The sequence below is a fragment of the Balaenoptera ricei genome, chromosome 13 (genome assembly GCF_028023285.1).
Source record: "Balaenoptera ricei isolate mBalRic1 chromosome 13, mBalRic1.hap2, whole genome shotgun sequence".
Classification (NCBI taxonomy): domain Eukaryota; kingdom Metazoa; phylum Chordata; class Mammalia; order Artiodactyla; family Balaenopteridae; genus Balaenoptera; species Balaenoptera ricei.
The window spans coordinates 83,271,137-83,290,463 of record NC_082651.1 but is presented as its reverse complement, the minus strand read 5'-3'; the positions used below and the strand labels follow the sequence as shown (position 1 = coordinate 83,290,463).

The window sequence follows — 19,327 nt, the reverse complement described above, 5'->3', positions numbered from 1 at the left end:
TGACTCTGATACCAGTAAGTTGCCAGAAAACATCAGGACAAGCACTAGGATCTGCGTTGAAAGGACAAGTCCTGTTATAAATCTGTAAATTGAACATCCTGGTGTACGTCACACTCCTGTCTCTGAAGAGCACGATTGTAAGACGTGCCGTGAATTTGACTTTCCAGCTCACAGAACTGACGTGAGATGCTAAGTCGTGATCCTCCCCCCAAGAGCAGCAACTCCCACAGGCGCAGGTGGGAATGCCACGCCTGCCTGACTGGTTTTAACTCAAAGTTCAGCGTTCTGTGGCGTGCTTTGTCATAAAATCCAGTGCTGGTGGGAGGTGGGGAGGTTATGTTGCTTCCCTCAAACAGGACATTACCACCTGAGTCCCTGTACTCAGAATCAGAGAAGCTGGGATCCCTAAGAAGCCATCTGCAAAGCCACATATTGGGAGGACGCTGCGTATTTTCTGCCACATAAACATTCCCACTGACCCCAAGACCAGCGAGACCTTATCCAGGAAAAGGCTACAAGATCAAGATGGATGTCTCTTCTGATCCTGCCCTTCCATCTGCAGCCCAAGCCTCAATACTACACAGTAGACCTGTGACTACCTGCTGATTACACTCTACGCTCCTTGCATGGCATTCAAGGCCCCCACAACCTGCAGCACTTAACATCACACAGCCCACGCTCTGCCCACCCACTTGCTGTTTCCCAAATACGCCCTTTCCCTGCCTCTGTGCCTTTGCTCATGCTGTTCCTTGCTTCTCCCCTTCACCTTCCACTGGCCAAAATCCTACCTATCCCTCTAGGCCCAGTTCACCAGTTACCTCCACCTGGAAGGTTTCTCTAGACCTGAACTGGCCAATAAGAGAGCCACTGGCTGCATGTGCCATTTAAATTCATTAAAATTAAATAAAAATTCAGTTCCTCAGGTGCACTAGCCACATCCCAAGTGTCCAAGAGCCCGTGTGGGTTTTAGGGGCTACTGTACCGGGGACACAGATTTTAGAACATTTTCCTCATTGCAGAATGTTCTTTGGACAGTGCTGCTCTAGCCCCTCCCCCTGATCTTCCCCCACTGAAAAGTTACCCTGTCCCTCCTTCTCCTCCATACTCCCAGAGCACTTTGTAACCCTCTCCTAGCACTTGCCAGTCTTTGCCTGTACTAAGCTGATTGTGTCCTCATCTTTCTCCTCCACAGAATTAAAAATCCTAGAGGGCAGGGCCTGGATCTTACTCAGGCTCACATGCAAGCAGTGTGGACCAGAGCCTCTTGCACGTTGTAGAGGATGAAAGCAGTGTTTGCTGAACTGAATCCAACATTGTCTCAGGAGCCTCATATGGAGTCCACTGACCAAGTTCCCAGATGGGGACGGGTACTTTCCACAGCAAAGTTCCTATCGGTGCTAAGAGGTCCAGGTCCAGGGCTCCCGACAGAGGCCGGGAATCTTTGTTTTCCTATTCCCCTGCAATCCATATGGAGGTTGCAAGCAAATGACCAGGACTGGGCTGCTGGCAATGAAGCTAAAAATAGCCACAGAGCCAACAACAAGGAGTTAGCAGGACTTGTTGCTAGGGAGACCAGTCGCAGAGAGAGCAACCAAGCAGGGAGAAAGCGTCAGACCTGCACCCAGAGAGCAGAGGCCACGGTGGGGGGAACTCAAAGTTGACAGGCGTCCAAGGATCCCACCTAGAGATGTTCTGCCTTCTGGCAGCTCCTGACTAATGCACTAAATGGGGCAAATGTTCCCCCTGTCCCTCAGTAACCCATCTCCATGGAAACCACCATTGCTGGGGTGAAGTACCAGCCCCTGGAAGGGAGGCCTCTGCCTGGAGCTGGTTGTTATGGCAACCCCCCCGCGCCCCCCCCCCAGCCCATCATCCTCTCTCTCCTGGCTTCTCCTGTGGGGAAGAGGTGGGGGCCTTGTCTTGGCTTAGCCAGCATGACCAGGAAACACCGGCTTCCTGACAAGACTGACCTACAACGGGCTCTTCGGAAGCTCCTGGGACCCCAGTAAGGCCAGTCAATCCTCAGCACAGGGCAGAGCTTCCTTTCCTTCCTGTGAGGGCCTCACAGATCACCTTGCCAGGAGGATCCCATACTCACTTGGGTTTATTTGTATCAGGATCACCCGAGGAGATTTTTTAAAATACAGATTCTTGGGCCCCACCTATGGAGATCAGCTGGCTTGGGGTAGGGCCCAGGCCCAGGAATCTATTAAAACCTCCCTAGGTAATTCTGATACCAGCCAGGTGTGCAGACCACCAATGGCCCTGGCTGTTACAAATGAGGAAACAGGCCTACAGGGGACTCAGCCCCCCACCCAAAGGGTCAGAGCCAGAAACTGAGGAGGAGGAGGTAAACACACATCTGAGGGGAGCTGCCCCATCTCCTGGGCCTGTCTCTCTTGCTCCCCCTTGAAACGAGAACACGCTGTCGTCTGATATTGGACTGGGATTTAAAACTGAGCCTCTCAACAAACCGTCCCCTGTGGCAGAAAGTGGAAGGTAGTGGGGCTGGGCAATCTGGTCCCCAGGGTGTACAGAATGGTGGCTGCCCAGGCAGACGATCTGGGCTGAAAGAGAAATCCATCCTCCTTCGGAAGGAAAGCAAAAGGGTCACCATGGCAACTGCAGGGTGCCGGCTGGCTGGGCTTGGTGCCCTCCCCAAACCTGGGCTCAGGAGAGGCGCAGCTTCAGGCAAATGCCATGGGGCAGGGGCACCCCCCTCCCCTGCCAGTCTAGTCTGGTTTCAGAACTGTAAGGAGGCTGTGCTTTACCCTGGAGCCAACCTCTGAGCCTGCCCGAAACACACCTAAACACTAGGGTCCAGGAGCACTAGGAGTCCCGAGCACATGCAATAGCCGGGCCAGGGAGGACGTGGAGGAGACAGTGCAGGAGATGGCCTCCACCCTCCTGTTACTCACAGCCTAACTGTGTGCCCAAGACCCACCGCACCGCACATGAAACCACAGCCCTCATTCAAGACAGCATGCAATTAGATGGTAAATTATGTGGTGGAGATGCTTTCTCCATGTGCTGAAGGAAATCCGAGGTGGCCCGGATCGGGAAAGGCAGGAAGACTCAAGGGAGGATGAGAGAGGGTGAACCAGGACCGGGCCCAACCTCCCAGGTTTCTCAGACAGCTCGGCCAGATCACTGGGGGCATCTGCAACTGCATTAGCTTCCCAGGGAGAAGCACAAGCACAGCTGTATGGACACCTGCTGGGGAGGAGCGCTGCCTGGGGCTTGTTCCACCATCCGCTCAGTCACATAAATTCTGATCCGGAGAGTAAAATGCAGGGTCTGGGAGCCACCTCTTCGCTGACCCCTCACTTCTCCATCTCCCCGCCTCTGTCTCAGGCAGCCCTCATTCCTCCCTGGCTCCCCCATTCCTTCCCAGGTCATTACCACACTTCCCTCATGGGAGGGCTTGGAAGCCCCAACTCTCCAGACCTGCCATCAGGCTCCTGGAGCCTCAGCTGCTGCCTCTTCCCTCCCCGAGCCAATCCGCATCCTCTTTCCCTACAGCTCTGGGTCTGCTGCAGAGGGGGAGGCTTCTCCACAGACCCAAGTCTCCTGCCCCCAGCACTTCCCTCCCCTAACCCGGAGTGAGTGGAGTGCAGGCTCTGGGCAGGGAGCAGGGGTGGCGGTGGCGTTGCTGCGGGTCCCCAGACCTCCCCTGCCCCTCGCCAGGAGAACAGAAAGAGCAGGATGTGAGCAGAGGACCCCAGCTGACGCCAAGACGGTCAGTACGCACCTAGCTTCTTTGTATCTTAGTTTCTTAATCGGCCTAATGGGACCACAAATATCTGCTGAATATTACAGATAAGATCAAAGGAAGTCAGGAGGGCATATCATTTAAGAGGTGGAAAGAATCTTATGACAGGTTTGCTTGAGCACAAGCTGATACTGTCACTTTGCTTTAAAAACTAGACTCTGGAGAGAAATGTTAATTTTATACCTGGGGGGGGGGGTGTGGGTCAAAAGGAACCAGGTAAACCTGAACAGCCTGGGCTGCTTTCTCCTCCCCTCCCCCAACCCCATCTCCAGCCTCCAGGGGTCAAAGGGAGGGGCCTCAGGGACCACCATTCAGATTCAGGCATGCAGACCCTATCAAGTTTCAGGGTCCAAAGAGGAGACCCAGGAGGAGCCCAGCAGACAAGCATTGCGGTAAACCGTTGCTGAAAACAGCAGGAATGCCTACCATCTCCATCCCAAAGGAAATGTTTGAATCCCCGAACCAAGTCCTTTCCGGTCTTCTCCCCCCACCTATGTTTGGAAACGGTTCTCTAGCTGTGCTGGCCTTAGAGCCCGTACTTCTCCCTCAGCTCAGTGTGTTAAAGGTCTGAGAGTCTCAACCCCGCTGTACATTAGAATCACCTGGAGAGTTTTAGGAACGATCTGGGCCAGGGCCCATCGCTAAATTCCAGATGTACTGGACCCAGAGCGAGGGGCCCAGGCAGCGGTGGTTAAAACAAACTCCCAGGTGATCCGAATGTGCGGGGAGACCCCCGATGTGGGTGACAGGGTGGTAGGTGATACAATAAATGCATTTTTGGAGGAATCTCTGCTGTCAGATTTGGTTTACTTCGAATCATCCGAAGCTTGGTGGTTCCCAAACTTTCACAAGCCCCAGAACCATGGGGACCTGACTAGAAAATCAGATTTCTCAGGAACCAGACCAGAGTTTCTGCCTCCTAGTTTCAGAATGGGGCCTGGGAATGTGCCTTTTTAACGCACTGCCCAGGTAATACACAAACCCGCCCGTTAAGAAACACTGAATTCTAATAGCATCTTTGGTACATATAAAGCAAGTCCAACTCAATTTCTGTTTTTTTTGTTTGCCCCATATAGTTGCTTTTTAAACAGTATCTAGATTCAAATATATAGGAGACTGCACTGTTTTATCCCTATTTTTGTTTAATCCATCTGAGTTAGAAGTGAAAAATTAAAATATACTGCCCACTAATCATTGACTAGAGTCATATGGCATCTGTGAAGAGTTGTTATTAAAGAATGGCAAGTCAGAAAAATGGTAACATTCACACACACACACACACACACAAACACACACATACAGCATGCCAGCCAGCTGCTCCCAGAGGCCCCAAGTGCCTGTCCCTCCCTACCCTGGTCCTCTCAAGGCAGGGCTGCTCTCCATGCGTTGGGCTCTTCCCTCCCTGCTCACCAGCCTGCACTTGCCTTCCCAGTGGATGACTCCTGAGCGCCTGCTAAACCTCTCAGAGAACTGGCAGAGAACTCAGAGATCACACACACAAACACACACACACACACACACACACACACACACACCAATAAAAGAAAAATTTGGTTAAATTGGACTTTATTAAAATGAAAAACTTCTGCTCATCAAAATACATCCTTAAGAAAATGGAAAGTCCATACCACCTTCCTGCCCCAAACCTGCTCTTCCTCCCTAGCTGAGGTAATGCCCCCTCACCCCCAGCCCCCAAACCCCAGGCAGGTTTCTCTCTTCCCGCCAACCAGAGGCAAGCTCTATCTACCAAGTCTGCCTCCCGCTGCCTGGACCCTCTGTCGAAACCGGACGTAATGCCCTCCTAATTGGTCCTTCTTCTAACCTTCCCTGCTCTGGGCCCCCTTACAATGCGGCCACGGTTATCTTCCCAAAATACACATCCAGTTCTCTCACATTCCAGCTCCCTCTACACAGTGAAGCCTGCATTTCTCACTATGAGAGGAAGACTGGTGACGATCTGACCATCTCCCTTTGTAGTTTTCTCTCTTCTTCCTCCCCAACTCCCACACCTAGTTACCAGATCTCGTGCTGTTCCCTAAACAACCCAGAAGCTTCATGCCTCCTTCTCTTTGCCCTCAGTGGTTCTTTTCCCTGAAACACCTTCTCTATTTATCCCTACTGGAATTCTCAAAGGACACCTCCTCCAGGAAACTTTCCAGGAGTTCCCGCAGAAGCTCTCTCGCCCTCCTCTGTGCTCACCAGACTCTTGGTGGCAGGAGCACAGAACGAGCCCCTGCCGCATCTGACACAGCAGCTCACGGTGAGCACTCCTGCCTCCTCCTCTAGACCGTGTGTGCCCTGGGGCTGGGACTGGGTGTAGCCGTCTCCTACAGCGCCAGCACGGTGCTGTGTGTATTTAGGAAATATTAACACAAGTCCGTTCACTCCTTCATCTAGAGCGTTGGCTCCTTAACAGAGTCCAGCTGACCCCCGCCATGCTTGAGCCTCCCTGGACCTCCTTAACGAATGGTCTGATCTTTAAAACAAAGCAGAGAGAAGGGCACCATTATGTCTTCTCCTGTTTGCCTCGTAGCAAGGGCTATGAGGATGTTTCTAAAAGCTGAAGTAAATATGCAAGAAATCTTGAGGTGCTCTAGATCCCAAACTCCTAGAGGACTTCTTGGACCACCTACCTCATGATCCCACTCAATGCCCTCCCCACACTGTCCCTGTTAGGCAAACTCCTGTCCCAGTGGCAGGCCTGCAGGATGTCTCTTCTTTGGCGAGCTTTCCCGGACTCCTCGGGCAGGGCAAGTTAGCCGCTCCCATGGCCCCTTTCCTCACATTTCTATTGCAACCCTTATTGGGTTGCAGTACTTACCTGCCTACCTCTCCCAGGGTGGGATTCTGACATTCCTTTAAATGTGTTTCTTTAGTGTCTAGAAAATGTGGGAACACAGTAGAGACCCAGATGCATATGGAGTTTTCTGAAAGCCTGAGCACAAAGTATTTGCTCAGTCAAGGTTTGTAACTCTCTAAAATAATGAACAGGGACCTCCCTGGTGGTCCAGTGGTAAAGAATCTGCCTTACAATGGAGGGGACGCGGGTTCGACCCCTGGTCAGGGAACTAAGCCTGCGCACCACAACTACTGAGCCGGCGCACCTCAACTAGAGAGCCTGTGTGCCACAAACTACAGAGCCCACACGCCCTGGAGCCCAAGCGCCACAACTAGAGAGAAGCCTGCATGCCGCAATGAAAGATCCCGAATGCCTCAGCGAGGATCCCGCATGCCGCAACTAAGACCCGATGCAGCCAAAAATAAAATAAATAAAATAATGAACAGATGATTGTGTGACTTAATGAAAACTAGCGGTCAGGGGCAGACCTAGGAACATGGTGACCAAAGTCAGAACAAGGATGTGAGTTCCTGAGCTAAGGAAATGCCCCAGGAAGATGTGCCTGTCAGATGGGGGTACCTTTGCAACATCAGCTTTTTAGTGATGGATTCAAGCCCCTCCCTCGCCCAGGCCTAGTTACGATGAGCTTCATGTCCCACCTTTCTGATCCTGGCAGAAAACACAGAGGAAGAAAAGGGGACCATCGTGAAGAGGAAAAGAAAGCTAGATTCTAGCACAAAACGTGAATTTTATGAAAGTTTTTTTCTAAGCATCTTTAGCAAGATGCTTTATGTATGTGCCTCTTGAAGAGGCATATATGTGAAGTCTGAGAATTCACTCAAATATTTAATTTAGGATGTACGTACAAGGTCGTATAAGAGATAAAAGGAGCTACAGGTCATGACCCCAGTCCTCCTCCCCCCAAATTATGCAATTTCAGAGTCTCGGGGGTCGGCTAGTCTATTTGTGTCACACTGCAAACGAGGAAACTAAAGTGCAGAGAAGAGAATGACCTTCTCAAATTGATCAGGGGTAGAGGCTGAGCCCAGAAACCAGACCTCCTGAATCTCATTCCATTCATTTAATCCAATTTCACAACATCAAACATAAGATCATGAAAAAACAGCAATTCAAGGGCAAGGGCTCAGGACCAAATGAGTGGAGCAGGAAGTGCGCGAGGGGTCCCCAGGGTGAAAAGGACCCAAACCTGGCAAGACCCAGCAGCCTGAACATCGGCAGCCAAGGTGGGGTGAGGGCAGAGGTGGGGTGAGGCAGCATGGGCAGGAGGGCTGGGCCAGTGTGCTCCCTCCCACCCCATTCTGTTGTTTCAGGGGAAGCCAAGACTGAAAACCAGGAAGACCCGGTTCTAGTGGAGTCATCTGGGTACGAAACAGAAGCAGCATGCAATCTGGAGTCTGGTTTAGCCCATGGGCCTCTCCACAAGGATATCCACGTGGCTCTTAACCTCCTCACCTAGGGAAACCTTAGCTTCCTAATCGTAAAATGGGGATAAAAATTAGTTCTTATAGTAATTGCAGATAATATACCTGTCAAATGAAAAAATAATACAATTCAGTAACAAGTTTGATGTCCTTTATTCAAGGCAGAACAGTCCTTGGACTGGGGGAGTACAGCACCTCAGAGCTGCGAGCGCTCTTTCCCAGGGATGCTGGGCGAGAGCGAGGTTCACCTACTGTTAGAAGAGGCACCGCGGAACAGGGTGTGATTGGCTAGGAGAGATGGAATTTCCTTAAAAGGCAGCCGGTCCTGTTTCCTAGGGGAAGGTGAGCTCGCTAAACTGAGTTGGAGGATTGTGATTGGTGGATGTTAGAATTCCTTGGCAAGAGTTTCCTGTAACTGCACTGACCTAGGTTTATTTATTTTATTTTATTCTTTAAATTTTTTTGGCTGTGCCGCGAGGCATGCTGGGATCTTCGTTCCCCAACCCCAGATCGGACCTGTGCCCCCTGCAGTGGAAGCACGGAGTCCTAACCACTGGACCACCAGGGAATTCCCATGCACAGATCTAGGTTTAGATTTGTGAACTGGGCTGGGCCACAGGGGTGGCCTCCATTTTGTGAATCCTGATATACAAATTAACTTTATCATCTCTTAGGACTGCGGCGAAAGTTAATGCTTTCGGCACAGTCCCTGGCATGAAGTAGGTGCTCACAAAGCTACCCCTTCGGCCTAGTTCAGGCTTGGCCATGGTCGCTGCTGGACCAGACTCAAATTACGACCACCCTCCCCACTACTGTTTTCTCACCACTAAAAAGTGAGGGTTGTTCTAAGAGCTCTTCTCTCTGTGCCCCCCAGATGGAATGAACACGCCAGTGTGCAAACAGCCGGTCCACTTAAGAGACAATGGGGCGCCTCTATGATGACAGTTTCACAGCCCGTCCTAAAGGCCAGCCCTGGAACTCACTAGTGATTACGAGCTGTCACAGGAGTCCCTTTAAAATGTGTTCAGCCTTTTGGTAAAGTATACTTGTCATGCCTGCTCCAAATGGCATCATCTCCTTCAAGGGTGATGTTGTTTTGAGGCCATCCTGCAAGGGTTCAGGTTTTCATTAGTTTATATATAGTGACTAAGCAAGGACCGTCTGCCAGTCGGAATCCCCTAAAACGGCTACGCACATACTTTGCTAATAATTTGGTTTTAGACCTTAATGGTCTACTTTGTGTTGCCGTTTCTCACATCTCCTGTACTAAAGCCCAGGAGATCACACTTAATTCATCTCCTTATTCCCAAAGCCCCCAGCACAATGCCCCCCCGACGTAGTAGGTGCTTAGCGGTTGCTTATTAAATGCAATATAGCACAGCAGGAGATGACATTCACAGGCTGGACGTTCACAGGCTGTTCTTCCCAGGGCCGACAGGAAGCACAGTCTGTTGAGACTGCAGGGTTATAAAGCAAGAGGAAGCAACATTTGCTCAGCTCACAGAAGCAGCAGCACAAATGGCCAATAAACATATGAAAAGATGTCCAACCTCACTTATTATCTGGGAAATGCCAATTAAATCATAACAAGATACCGTTTTCCCACCCGTTAGATTAGCAAAATATTGATGTTGGCAAAGGTGGAAATCTTCTCATACCTTGTTTACGGGAGCATAAATTGGCACTGCCCTTTTTGGAGGACAATTTGGCAGACTGTATCAAATGCAAAATATACATTCCTTTCAACCCAGCATTTCTCTTTCTAGGTATCTATCTTAGAGAAACAGATGCACAAAGAGGCATGACCCAGGATGTTCACTGCTGCAGTGCTTATGCAGTAAAATACTGTAAACCACACAAATGTCCACCAGTAAGAGAATGGTTAAAAAAATCGTGGTAATCCATATGGTGGAATAGAACAGTAATTACGTGGCTTGATTGCCCAGACTTATTCTAAGCGAAAAACCAAGCTGTAAAACGAAACTACGGTGTGGTTCTATATATATTAAAAAAAGGAAAAGAAAAAAAAAGCAACTGTGAAGCAAAATTATATATTTACACACACACATAGATAGATAGAGAAAATCATGTCATATATACACCAAACTGATAGCATTAGGTACTTCTCTGATGGGGGAATTAAAATCATTGGGGAGGGATGGGTTTGTTTTTTTTTTTAACAGGAATGTATTTGTGTAATACTTATGTAAAATCAGTTTTTAAAAATTATTCATTTCCGGGAATTCCCTGGCGGTCCAGTGGTTAGGACTCGGCGCTTTCACTGCCAAGGGGGCGGGTTCAATCCCTGGTCAGGGAACTAAGATCCCACAAGCTAAGTTGCACAGCCCAAAACAAAAAAACAAAAAAACAAAAAAACATTATCCGTGTCCTGTTATATGCTAGCCCTGTGCTATAAATGTTATGTAGTATACCTTATTAACCCACACAACTCTGAGATTCGAATTATTCATTCATTCATTCAGCCAACCTTTACCTAGTACCTCCTGAATGGCAGCCCTGGGGGCAGAGGTGCCAAGAGGGCCTGCATTGAACAAGCTCAGGTTGGGCAGAAGCAGAAAACAAACTGGTGAGTGCTACTCCCATGAAGATGAGACATGCCCAGGAGAGCAGAGTACAGCCAAGTCTAGAAACAGCACAGGGACCTCAGCTGTGCTCAGTAAGTGATGCTGAAGGTCCCACATCCAGTAAGTAGCTGAGTCAGCATCTGGACTCACCTCCAGGAAAGAGAAGGCCGTGAGGGCAGCCTGTGAGGAGGGGAGGGGGGTCTGAGTGCAGGAGGGAGAGGGGAGGGGAGGAGAGACTGTGATATTTGGACCACAGGTTATTCGTTATCAGTATTTAATATGTATTACGCATCTAATAAGTCTAAGGATGCAGAAGTCCTTCCTTTCGGGTTGGGAGCCAGGAAAGAAACCAGATCCTAGATCAGCAGGACATGGTACCCTGGCTCTAAGTAATTTAGAATCAGCTGGGGTGAAGAGATTAATGAGAGTCATAACATCACCTGGCCATAAACTGTGTCCTAAAACCATAAGCAGTGATACACACTGGGAGTCCGCAGGCTCTCTGACTCAATGACTGTTCCAGCTGCTTGGCCAGGCCTCTGCCTCTCAGTAATGAGGGTTAATGAAGTAACACCTGTGAGAAGCCCTTCCTAAGCGCTCCCTCAGGGTCATTCTGTTCTGAAAATAGTCAGAAGGAGGAGCCTGGAACTGCCCTCCTTTGGGTGGAGGGATGCCTCGCCTCTGCCCTGCCAGCTGCCCAGGCCTGGGCCAGCTCTGCCAGACCAAGGAAGGTTCTCCTCGGCTCAAGCACAGCGGAGGCCCACTGGGAACAGCAGGAGCTCAGGGTGGCGAAGACTCGGGCACTGCCTTACCCGTGGGAGCCCGCCCACAGTCCCCCAGCCCCACGCTGTTCTCCAGGTACACTTGTCAGCACCCCTGCAAACCGATGGCTTGGGCCTGAGCTCCCTGAGAAGAGGTCTCGTATTCACCCACCTCCCAACTGCTTAGTCAACCAACAGGTATTCATTGAGCCTGTTCTCCCTGCCCAAAATCAGGTTGGGCATGATTGGTGAACACATAACATGTAAGAAAGAGTTAGTGAAAAATACTCTATGAAGTGTAATTGACTGCTAAACCCAACAATATTAACAGTAAGGACTACAGGGGTGCAGAGGAGGGAAGAGGTCAGTGTGGACTAGAGAAATCCTAGAGAGCTTCCTGGAGGAGGTAGCAACTCTTGGACTCAACCCTGAAGAATGGATAGGGGAAAGCACAGCAGGAACAACGGCAGGGAGGAAGGACGTATAAAGGGGAGACTGGTCTCTCACAGGGGACCTTCCTATTACAGAATGGTAGTGAAGTGGGGTGGAGCCATCGTGGAGGTCACAGTGAGGGTTGAAGCCTTGAGAAACAACCAGAGGATTTCTGACATGATGGGGAGACAGTGGAGAGCCATTGCTGGTTTTGTAGCAGGACATGGTCAAGACTAAAGCAGAGATTAATCCTTAAAAGGACTGGTAAAGAGATGCAGAGAATAGGAGATGGGACACAGACATCAGCATCCCAGTTCCAGCAGGAATCCCCACTTCAGCCTCAGGGAAGGAGGAAATGCCCCATTTTCCTCATCCAATTATTTAAAATTTCATTCATTTGTGATATTCTAAGTCTTCTTAATTTTTTTTTAAAGGCCTGGGGAGACAGATAATCTCAGATGGACAGCACAGTAAAGAGCAGACCTCGCTCAGTAACTGTGGACTGACTGACAAGGGTGGTCACGGGAAAAGGAAACTAAGCCGAGGGGGATGTTTTGAGGGAAGAAGGCCCTACAGGTGGGGCATGTGGACCAGGTGCAAATTGGGATCAGGTGAAGCACCACAGCAGGGCGCACAGGCCCTCAGGCCCCGCCCAGCTTCCCAGCCACACTCCTGCTGCTCTGAGCCCTGCACCTGCACCCTGTGCTCCATCACCCACCACCATGAACTTCCAGTCCTGAAAAGCCCACACTGTCTTGTGCCTCCGAACCTTTGCACATGCTGTAGGTCTCTTTCTGCAGTGCCTTTCCTTCTGCTTCCCTAAATTCAAGTTCATCCTTTAAAAGCCAAAAGCCAACTCTTGCTGATTTGAGGATGACCCCTGGCAGAATTAGTCTAAGTCCCTTGGTGATGTTCTTCCTGAGGTGCCCGATCCCTCGCCCTAACATAGGATAACCAGGAATCCCCTAGGCTTCTGGTAGCTCCAGTATCTTACTCGGCACTCAGACAGGGAGGGTTCTGACTGTCAGCTCAATGATGGTGCCCTGCAGAACTTCAAAGGGCAGGTGTCACATTCTGAGGTTTGGAAATGCTGGCGGGACCTCCCAGTGGCACTGTCTGGGAAACAGCTTGTATTAGGCAGTAGGGAATGTGTCTTTTTTGGGAGTAGGATCTATGAGAGCACACAAGTGGTAAGGGGATCAAGACTGGCCGAGGGGACTTCCCTTCCCTGGTGGCGCAGTAGTTAAGAATCCGCCTGCCAATGCAGGGAACATGGGTTCAATCCTTGGTCCAGGAAGATCCCACATGCCATGAAGCAACTAAGCCCCTGCACCACAACTACTGAGCCTGCGCTCTAGACCCCAAGAGCCACAACTACGGAAGCCTGCACGCCTAGAGCCCGTGCTCCACAACAAGAGAAGCCACCGCAATGAGAAGTCTGCGCACCACAAGGAAGAGTAGCCCCCGCTCACCGCAACTAGAGAAAGCCCAGGCGCAGCAACGAAGACCCAACACAACCAAAAAAAAAAAAAAAAAAAAGTCTTTAAAGGCTGGCCGAGGGTGGGAGCAGACATCTGGGGGTGCCACTATCAAGGGTGGGAGCAGACATCTGGGGGTGCCACAGTCAAGGGACAGAGGAGGATGCTAAGGAGATGCAGTTGGAGGAGACGGGGAAGAATCTTGGGGACGAGGTCAGAAAGGCCTAGTGAGGCAGTTTCAGAAGAAAGGGCCAAGTGCCAGAGAACTAAGAGGAAACTGCAAAAGGAGGACGGATTTCTTTCCCCTTCGTAAGCCACTTAGAAAACAGGCCTGATGAAGACGGTTACTGCTCTTTAGCCTGAGGGGCGCTTGGGAATCTCGAGAGCTACCTGTGTTTCCCCATGGTTCTTTTTGGCCGCAAGGCATGTGGGATCTTAGTTCCCTGGCCAGGGATCAAACCTGAGCCCCCTGCAGTGGAAGCACAGAGTCTTAACCACTGGACCGCCGGGGAAGTCCTCCCCAGCGCTCTTGTTACCTGCAGCTAGCCCTTCCCTAGTGCCCTGGCAGAGCCCAAGAAGGGCGAGTGTGGTCTCTGGGGATGGTCCCCACGTGGCAGTAGGAGCCTGAACTCGAATCCCATTCCAGCCCCTTCCCTGTGCCCTGAGTGAGCTTGTGGCCAGCTCGTAACTCTGCAGCCCCAGCCCCTAGTCTGAAATAAGGGGCTCAAGGGTTCTAGCGCTTGTACCGGAAGTTGTGGAAATCTTGAGTTGTATCATGTGAACAAGGAACAACGTTACTAGCAGAAAATATATTCTGGGTGCAAGTCTCTACATCTCAAGTCACGCATCCCTAAAATATTGTAAATTAAATCAACTTTAAAGTTTTTCTGTTCACGCTCGTTGATGACCTTTATTGGTTGGGGGAAGCAGATGCCAAAGGTTTCTTTTTTCTAGAAAAGCTTTTAATGGTTGTTGCACCTTGGTGATAGGTACATGGGGGTTCATTATACTGGTCTCTCTATTTCTGTCTATGTCAGAACAGGTTCATAATTTTTTTAAAAAGTCTTTTTAAATTTTAGTGGAAATTTTAAAATTGAGAAAATGTATCTATTATCTTACTTTTCCCTGTGAGTTGAGAGAAGACTGCCTTTTTTATTGCAACTGAGAGGAGGCCTCCATACTGCTTCTTCAAGGGAGCACAGTTTGAGGATCACCAAATTTCTAGAAGCTTTTCAAGTGTAAAAGTCCTTATATCTAGGGACTTCCCTGGTGGTCCAGTGGTTAACACTCTGCGCTCCCAACGCAGGGGGCCCGGGTTCCATGCCTGGTCAGGGAACTAGAGCCCACATGCCGCAACTAAAAGATCCCGAAGCCAAATAAATAAATAAATTTGGCGCAGCCAAATCAACAAATAAATATTAAAGAAAAAAAAAGAAGTCTTTATATCTAGCCTCTGGCCCTAGGGCTAAGGGAGAGCAGAAATACAGGCCACTCGTAACAAGGGGTTAAAAAGCAAAGCCCCTCCCACAGGCCACAGGGGAATAGCCCCAGGTCCCGAATGAATTTCCATCCCAAAGACCACACTTAATGCTCAGAGTCAGGCCTCTCTTCTCCCAGACCTTGGACAGGCTGTCCCTTCTCCAGGCTCCTCCAGGAGAGAAATTTCTGCCTTCCTGGATCCCAAAGGAACTGGAAACAATCAAGTAGCCAACACCCACCCCACCCCCTACCTTGTACTGAACTTTCTCTAGAGCAAGTTCTCACACAATGCAAACGGGATAACACCATCCTTTGCAGGCCTGGGGTAAAGACAAGTGAGAGTGAAGGTGAAAGGCCCCACGTGGTGGCAGTTCGCGTTTCCCTTCCCTTCCTGGTGCCGGTAGGTCAACGGGCTTCTCTCTACTAACCAGACATACAGGAGAGCAGCCCCACAGTGGTGCTTCGTAAACTGGTTTCGCCCCTTGGTCTCCACGGCACCACCTCCTCTCGCGACTGAAGGCCTCCCTGGGCTGGCTTTCTCCCTCCCAACCCGCACAGAAGCCTCTCTAAGAAAAGTCACCAGCTACCTCCAGATCGGCAGGTGCAAACAGCCTGTCTCAACTCGGCCTCCGCAGGGCTGGGCGGCCACTGCCTCTGGAAAACCTTCTCCTTTCTGAGACGCGGCGCTTCCTCCCAGGCCCCTTCTCAGTCCTGCTGCTGCCATTCCCCCTCTCCACGTGGCTGTAAGTGTCGGGTTTCTGTGGACAGAATCCAGGGACACTGTCTCTGCTTTCTCCTCCTGTTTCCTACATGAGCTCAGCAGTGGACTTAAACGCCAGGTTCTGCCAGGTTCTGCTCCTGACGCCTTCTCATCTTTGACCTGCAGCCTGGACCTCCCTAGCCTCCAGGCTCCAGGCACCTCAGCATCTCAGGCTAAACCCTTGATTCCCTCCCGTCCCAAACTCGTTCCTCCCCTAGTCTTCCCCACCTAAGGAAGTAGCACACCCATCACCCAGGTGTTCAGGCCAAACCCCTGGGAGTCGTGCTTCCATTCCCTCCCCTCCCCCACCCCACCCATCCATCAGCAAGCCCTGCTGTTTCTATCTCTAAATCTCCGGATCTGTCCCTATCTGTCTCCATTGCTGCTCCTTTAATCCACATCAAATCACTTCCCTGCATAGAAACCTTCAATGGCTTCCCAGGACACAGCGTTAGACCAGCTTTCGGCAGGGACCTCAAGGCCCTGTATGATTGGACCCTGCTTACCTCCCAGCTTCATCTGGCCCCACTTTCTCCCCTGCTCGGTTCACTCTGGGAGTATCGGTCTTTCACATAGCCAAACAAGTCAGGGCCTCGCTTGTGCTATTTCCTCTGCCTAGAATGTTCTCCCCCACCCCACAACTCATAGAGCCAGCTCTTCTGTTCCTTTAGGCCTGAACTTAAATGCCACCTCCTCCAAGAAGCCTCTCCTGACCACCCCACCTAAAGCAGGCCTCTGTTAACCTCTATTTCAACCCCTTGTTTACTTGTTTCCTGTCCATCTCCCCCATCAGAATGTCAGCTCCATGAGGGCCGGAATTCTACACGCGCAAAGCCTAAGACACTGCCTGGTTACACGGTAAATGTCCAATAACATTTGTTAAAAGAACAAAGGACCCAGCCACTGCCTAAGGATCCAGCAGTACCCTGTAAGTGCGAGAGGTTAACCTGAAGGGGAAACTGAGGCTCAGCCAGGGCCTGACAACAGCTGCAGACAGTGGCTGAAGCTAACTTCCGGTTTCCCAGTTCCGTGGGACAGGCTGGGGCCCAGGCCAGAAGGCACCTCACCTCCCTTTTCCAGCGTGCCAGCCACTCGTCCCGCTTGCGCTTGCTGATGTAGTAGGGGTCCCCCGCCTGGAAGGTGAGCCGCGGCATGGGCCGCTGGCGGAGGCTGGACTCCCAGCCCAGGCCACCCCGCAGCCGGCCCCGGGAGCCCTAGGACAGAGACGACAGAGACAGACTGGCATTAAGGTGAGCACGGACAGCCCCGCTGCAGGGTTTTTTCCTCCTGGAGGGGAAACCAAGGAGGCACTCACCTCGAGCAGAACACAGAGCTCTGACTCCTGGCCAGAGATGCCAGCCCTGCGAGTGCGGGCCAAGCCCCTGTCTGGGCTGGAGAAGTGAGGGATGTGGGGCAGGACATAAACTGGGAGGGGAGGTGCTTGGTCTTGAAGGGGGACCAGCTGGCTGCCTCGCTGGGGGCCTTCCAACCTCCACACCCACTTCCTCTGCTCCTCACAGAGGGACATGTAAAGAAGGGGCCAGGGGCCACCTTGGGCCCCCTCACACACACTCGCCACAGTCGGTCAGAGCGGTGGCTTTCTTCTCCTAGAATCAGGATCCACAGAGCCCCTGGGGGTTGAGGAAAACACTTGCCTCCATTTTCATGGATTCGATGTTGGTCTCCTTCTGTTCTTTGCCTGTGGAGAGGGAAGAACAAAGGGACTGTCGGCAGGGTTACAGGAGTGGCTCGGAGGCCTCACCTTGTGCCTGGGGTCCCTGCCACGGGGATAGGGCTTCTCCAACCGTTTAGTCATTCCTGTGTCAAACCTGATGGCCTACTGTGTGCCAGGCGTCATGCTGGCCCCAGGACTCAGAGCACAGCCAGGGCAGAAAAAGGACTGGGGCAGGGTTGGAGGCCCAAATCCGAAGGAACAACAGAAAAGCCAGCACTGTGGTTTCTGGCCCATTGAGTGCCTCAGGCACACAGAAGGGGTCTGGAAATAGCCCCCTTGGCTGCTCCCAGTCGAGACAGAGCTCCCTTCCCAGAGGAGGGGCCAGACCGCACAGCCCTCCCTGGCCCTGGAAGGGAGCATTGACTTGTATGTGTGGGGTGCAGCAAAGATGCTCTAGGGGGAGGGGGAGGGCACAGGGAGACTGCAGCAAGACTCTGCTGAAACAACTTCGTCTCTTTGAGACTCAGTTTCCTCATCTGGAAAATAAAGATGCTGGAAATGGTTTCTAAGGTGCTCCTGAAGTTCTCAATATTGCGTTTCTGTCGTGAATATCTGCTTCGGTACCCCATTCTCCACCCATTCTTAGGTCCCTGAGTTCAGCCTTTATTCTAGAAGCCTTGGATTCCAACTGTCTCCGTGTGACCTCTGTAACCTTTCCAGGCCTTTTCTTCACTGAATCAAGGTACATAACCCTTCTAATGCTTCCGGAAGGCAGCATTTCCCTGCTCCTCTTCCCCGCAGTTCCTCAATGGGCCCTGATTCCAGTTCCTGGAAGGGAAGGTTCCCCTGGGGGCTGAAGCCCCAGCAGTACCGTCTTTAAGGGTCCGGGGCGGGGGGCACAGAATGTCCCTGCGCTCCTACTACCCTGGTCCTCCCCCACTCAGGGTCCTCACCTCTCAAACGCCCTTCCCGGGCCCATCACATCCCGGAGTCTGCAGTCCTGGCCTGGCTGTAGGCTGGGTTAATTATGGCTTTGAGCTTCCTGCTGGAGGATGGGGCTGGGCTGGGGGGTGAGGAGAGTGGGAGGTGAGCCTCCTCTCACCTGGGCCCCAGAACTCCTTTGTCTGAAGCCAAGAGTACTGAGCTTGGGCCCAAAGCAGGAAGGTCACTAAGGCTGGCTCATGGTCGCTTGGGGGGGCGGGGAGGGGGGTGTGAAGGGGAGACAAAGAGCCCAAAACGGAAAAAACAGCCCCTCCTGCATCTCCTGGCTCTGAGGCGGAAACCAGCTACAGCACTGAAGGTCTCTGAATCCTCAGTCCCTGAAGAGGATGTTTCTTTCCCCCTCTCTCACCGGGGAAGACCCGGGGCTCTGCTCTGGGCTTTGGCGACCTGGAGCCCGGGGACGGGGAGGGCAGGGCCAGCACCTGCGGGCGAGTGGGGGGTGTGGACCCCGTGGTGCCAGCTGCCCCCAGGGGCGGGAGGAAGTGGGGGGCACGTGTACTCGCCAAGGCTGTGTACACAGCAGGCCTTTATGTCTCACCGGACTTTCTCTGTCTCCTCCTCGAGCTTCCTTTAGGCCCTCTTGTCTCACCACAGCCAGCTCCCCAACTTTTTCTCGGGCATCCTGAAGCCGGGCTTCCTCTCTCGCCAGCTCCGGACCTCCCTCCTTCCCGGGGGTCCCCCCTCCTCTCAGACCCTCCGTTCTGCCCTAGTGAGGCTTTGGGCTGCCAGGAGGGGGCGCCGACCCTCAGATCAGGAGGCAGCCTGGTGGCCCCTGGGACCTTCCTTCAGGGACCCTCCATGGCATGTGGTTTATGGGGAATCATCTATTCATTAGAATGAAAGAAAGTTGGGGCTGAAGGAATTGTAGAGATGATGGGGTACTTGTCCAGCCCTTCGATGGGGAAACTGAGGCCCCTGGAGCGGAGAGACGTACTTCCAGAGCTGAGATCAGATTTCAGAGCTCCTGACTCCCAAGCCGGCTAGCTTATTTTACACGGCACCACCTTGATGCTCCCCCCTTCCTCATTCCCCAGCCCCCATGCTCCCCGAAACAGAATTTTTCCTCATGCGGTTTCCAACTGGCTTCTTTCTGGAATTTTCT

General features: G+C 51.8%; 1 protein-coding gene across 4 annotated transcripts in view; it reads right to left on the bottom strand.

Moving 5' to 3' along the window:
• The window catches only part of DNMT3A (DNA methyltransferase 3 alpha), a 106,488-nt gene that overhangs the window by 28,072 nt on the left and 59,089 nt on the right, over window positions 1-19,327 (bottom strand). For all 4 annotated transcript variants that reach the window (XM_059893475.1, XM_059893474.1, XM_059893476.1 and 1 more), the window contains 2 exons: window positions 17,204-17,247; window positions 16,616-16,762 (listed from right to left, as the gene is read on the bottom strand). In XM_059893475.1, the coding sequence (XP_059749458.1) occupies window positions 16,616-16,762; window positions 17,204-17,247 (191 nt within the window). The remainder of the gene's footprint in view (window positions 1-16,615; window positions 16,763-17,203; window positions 17,248-19,327) is intronic.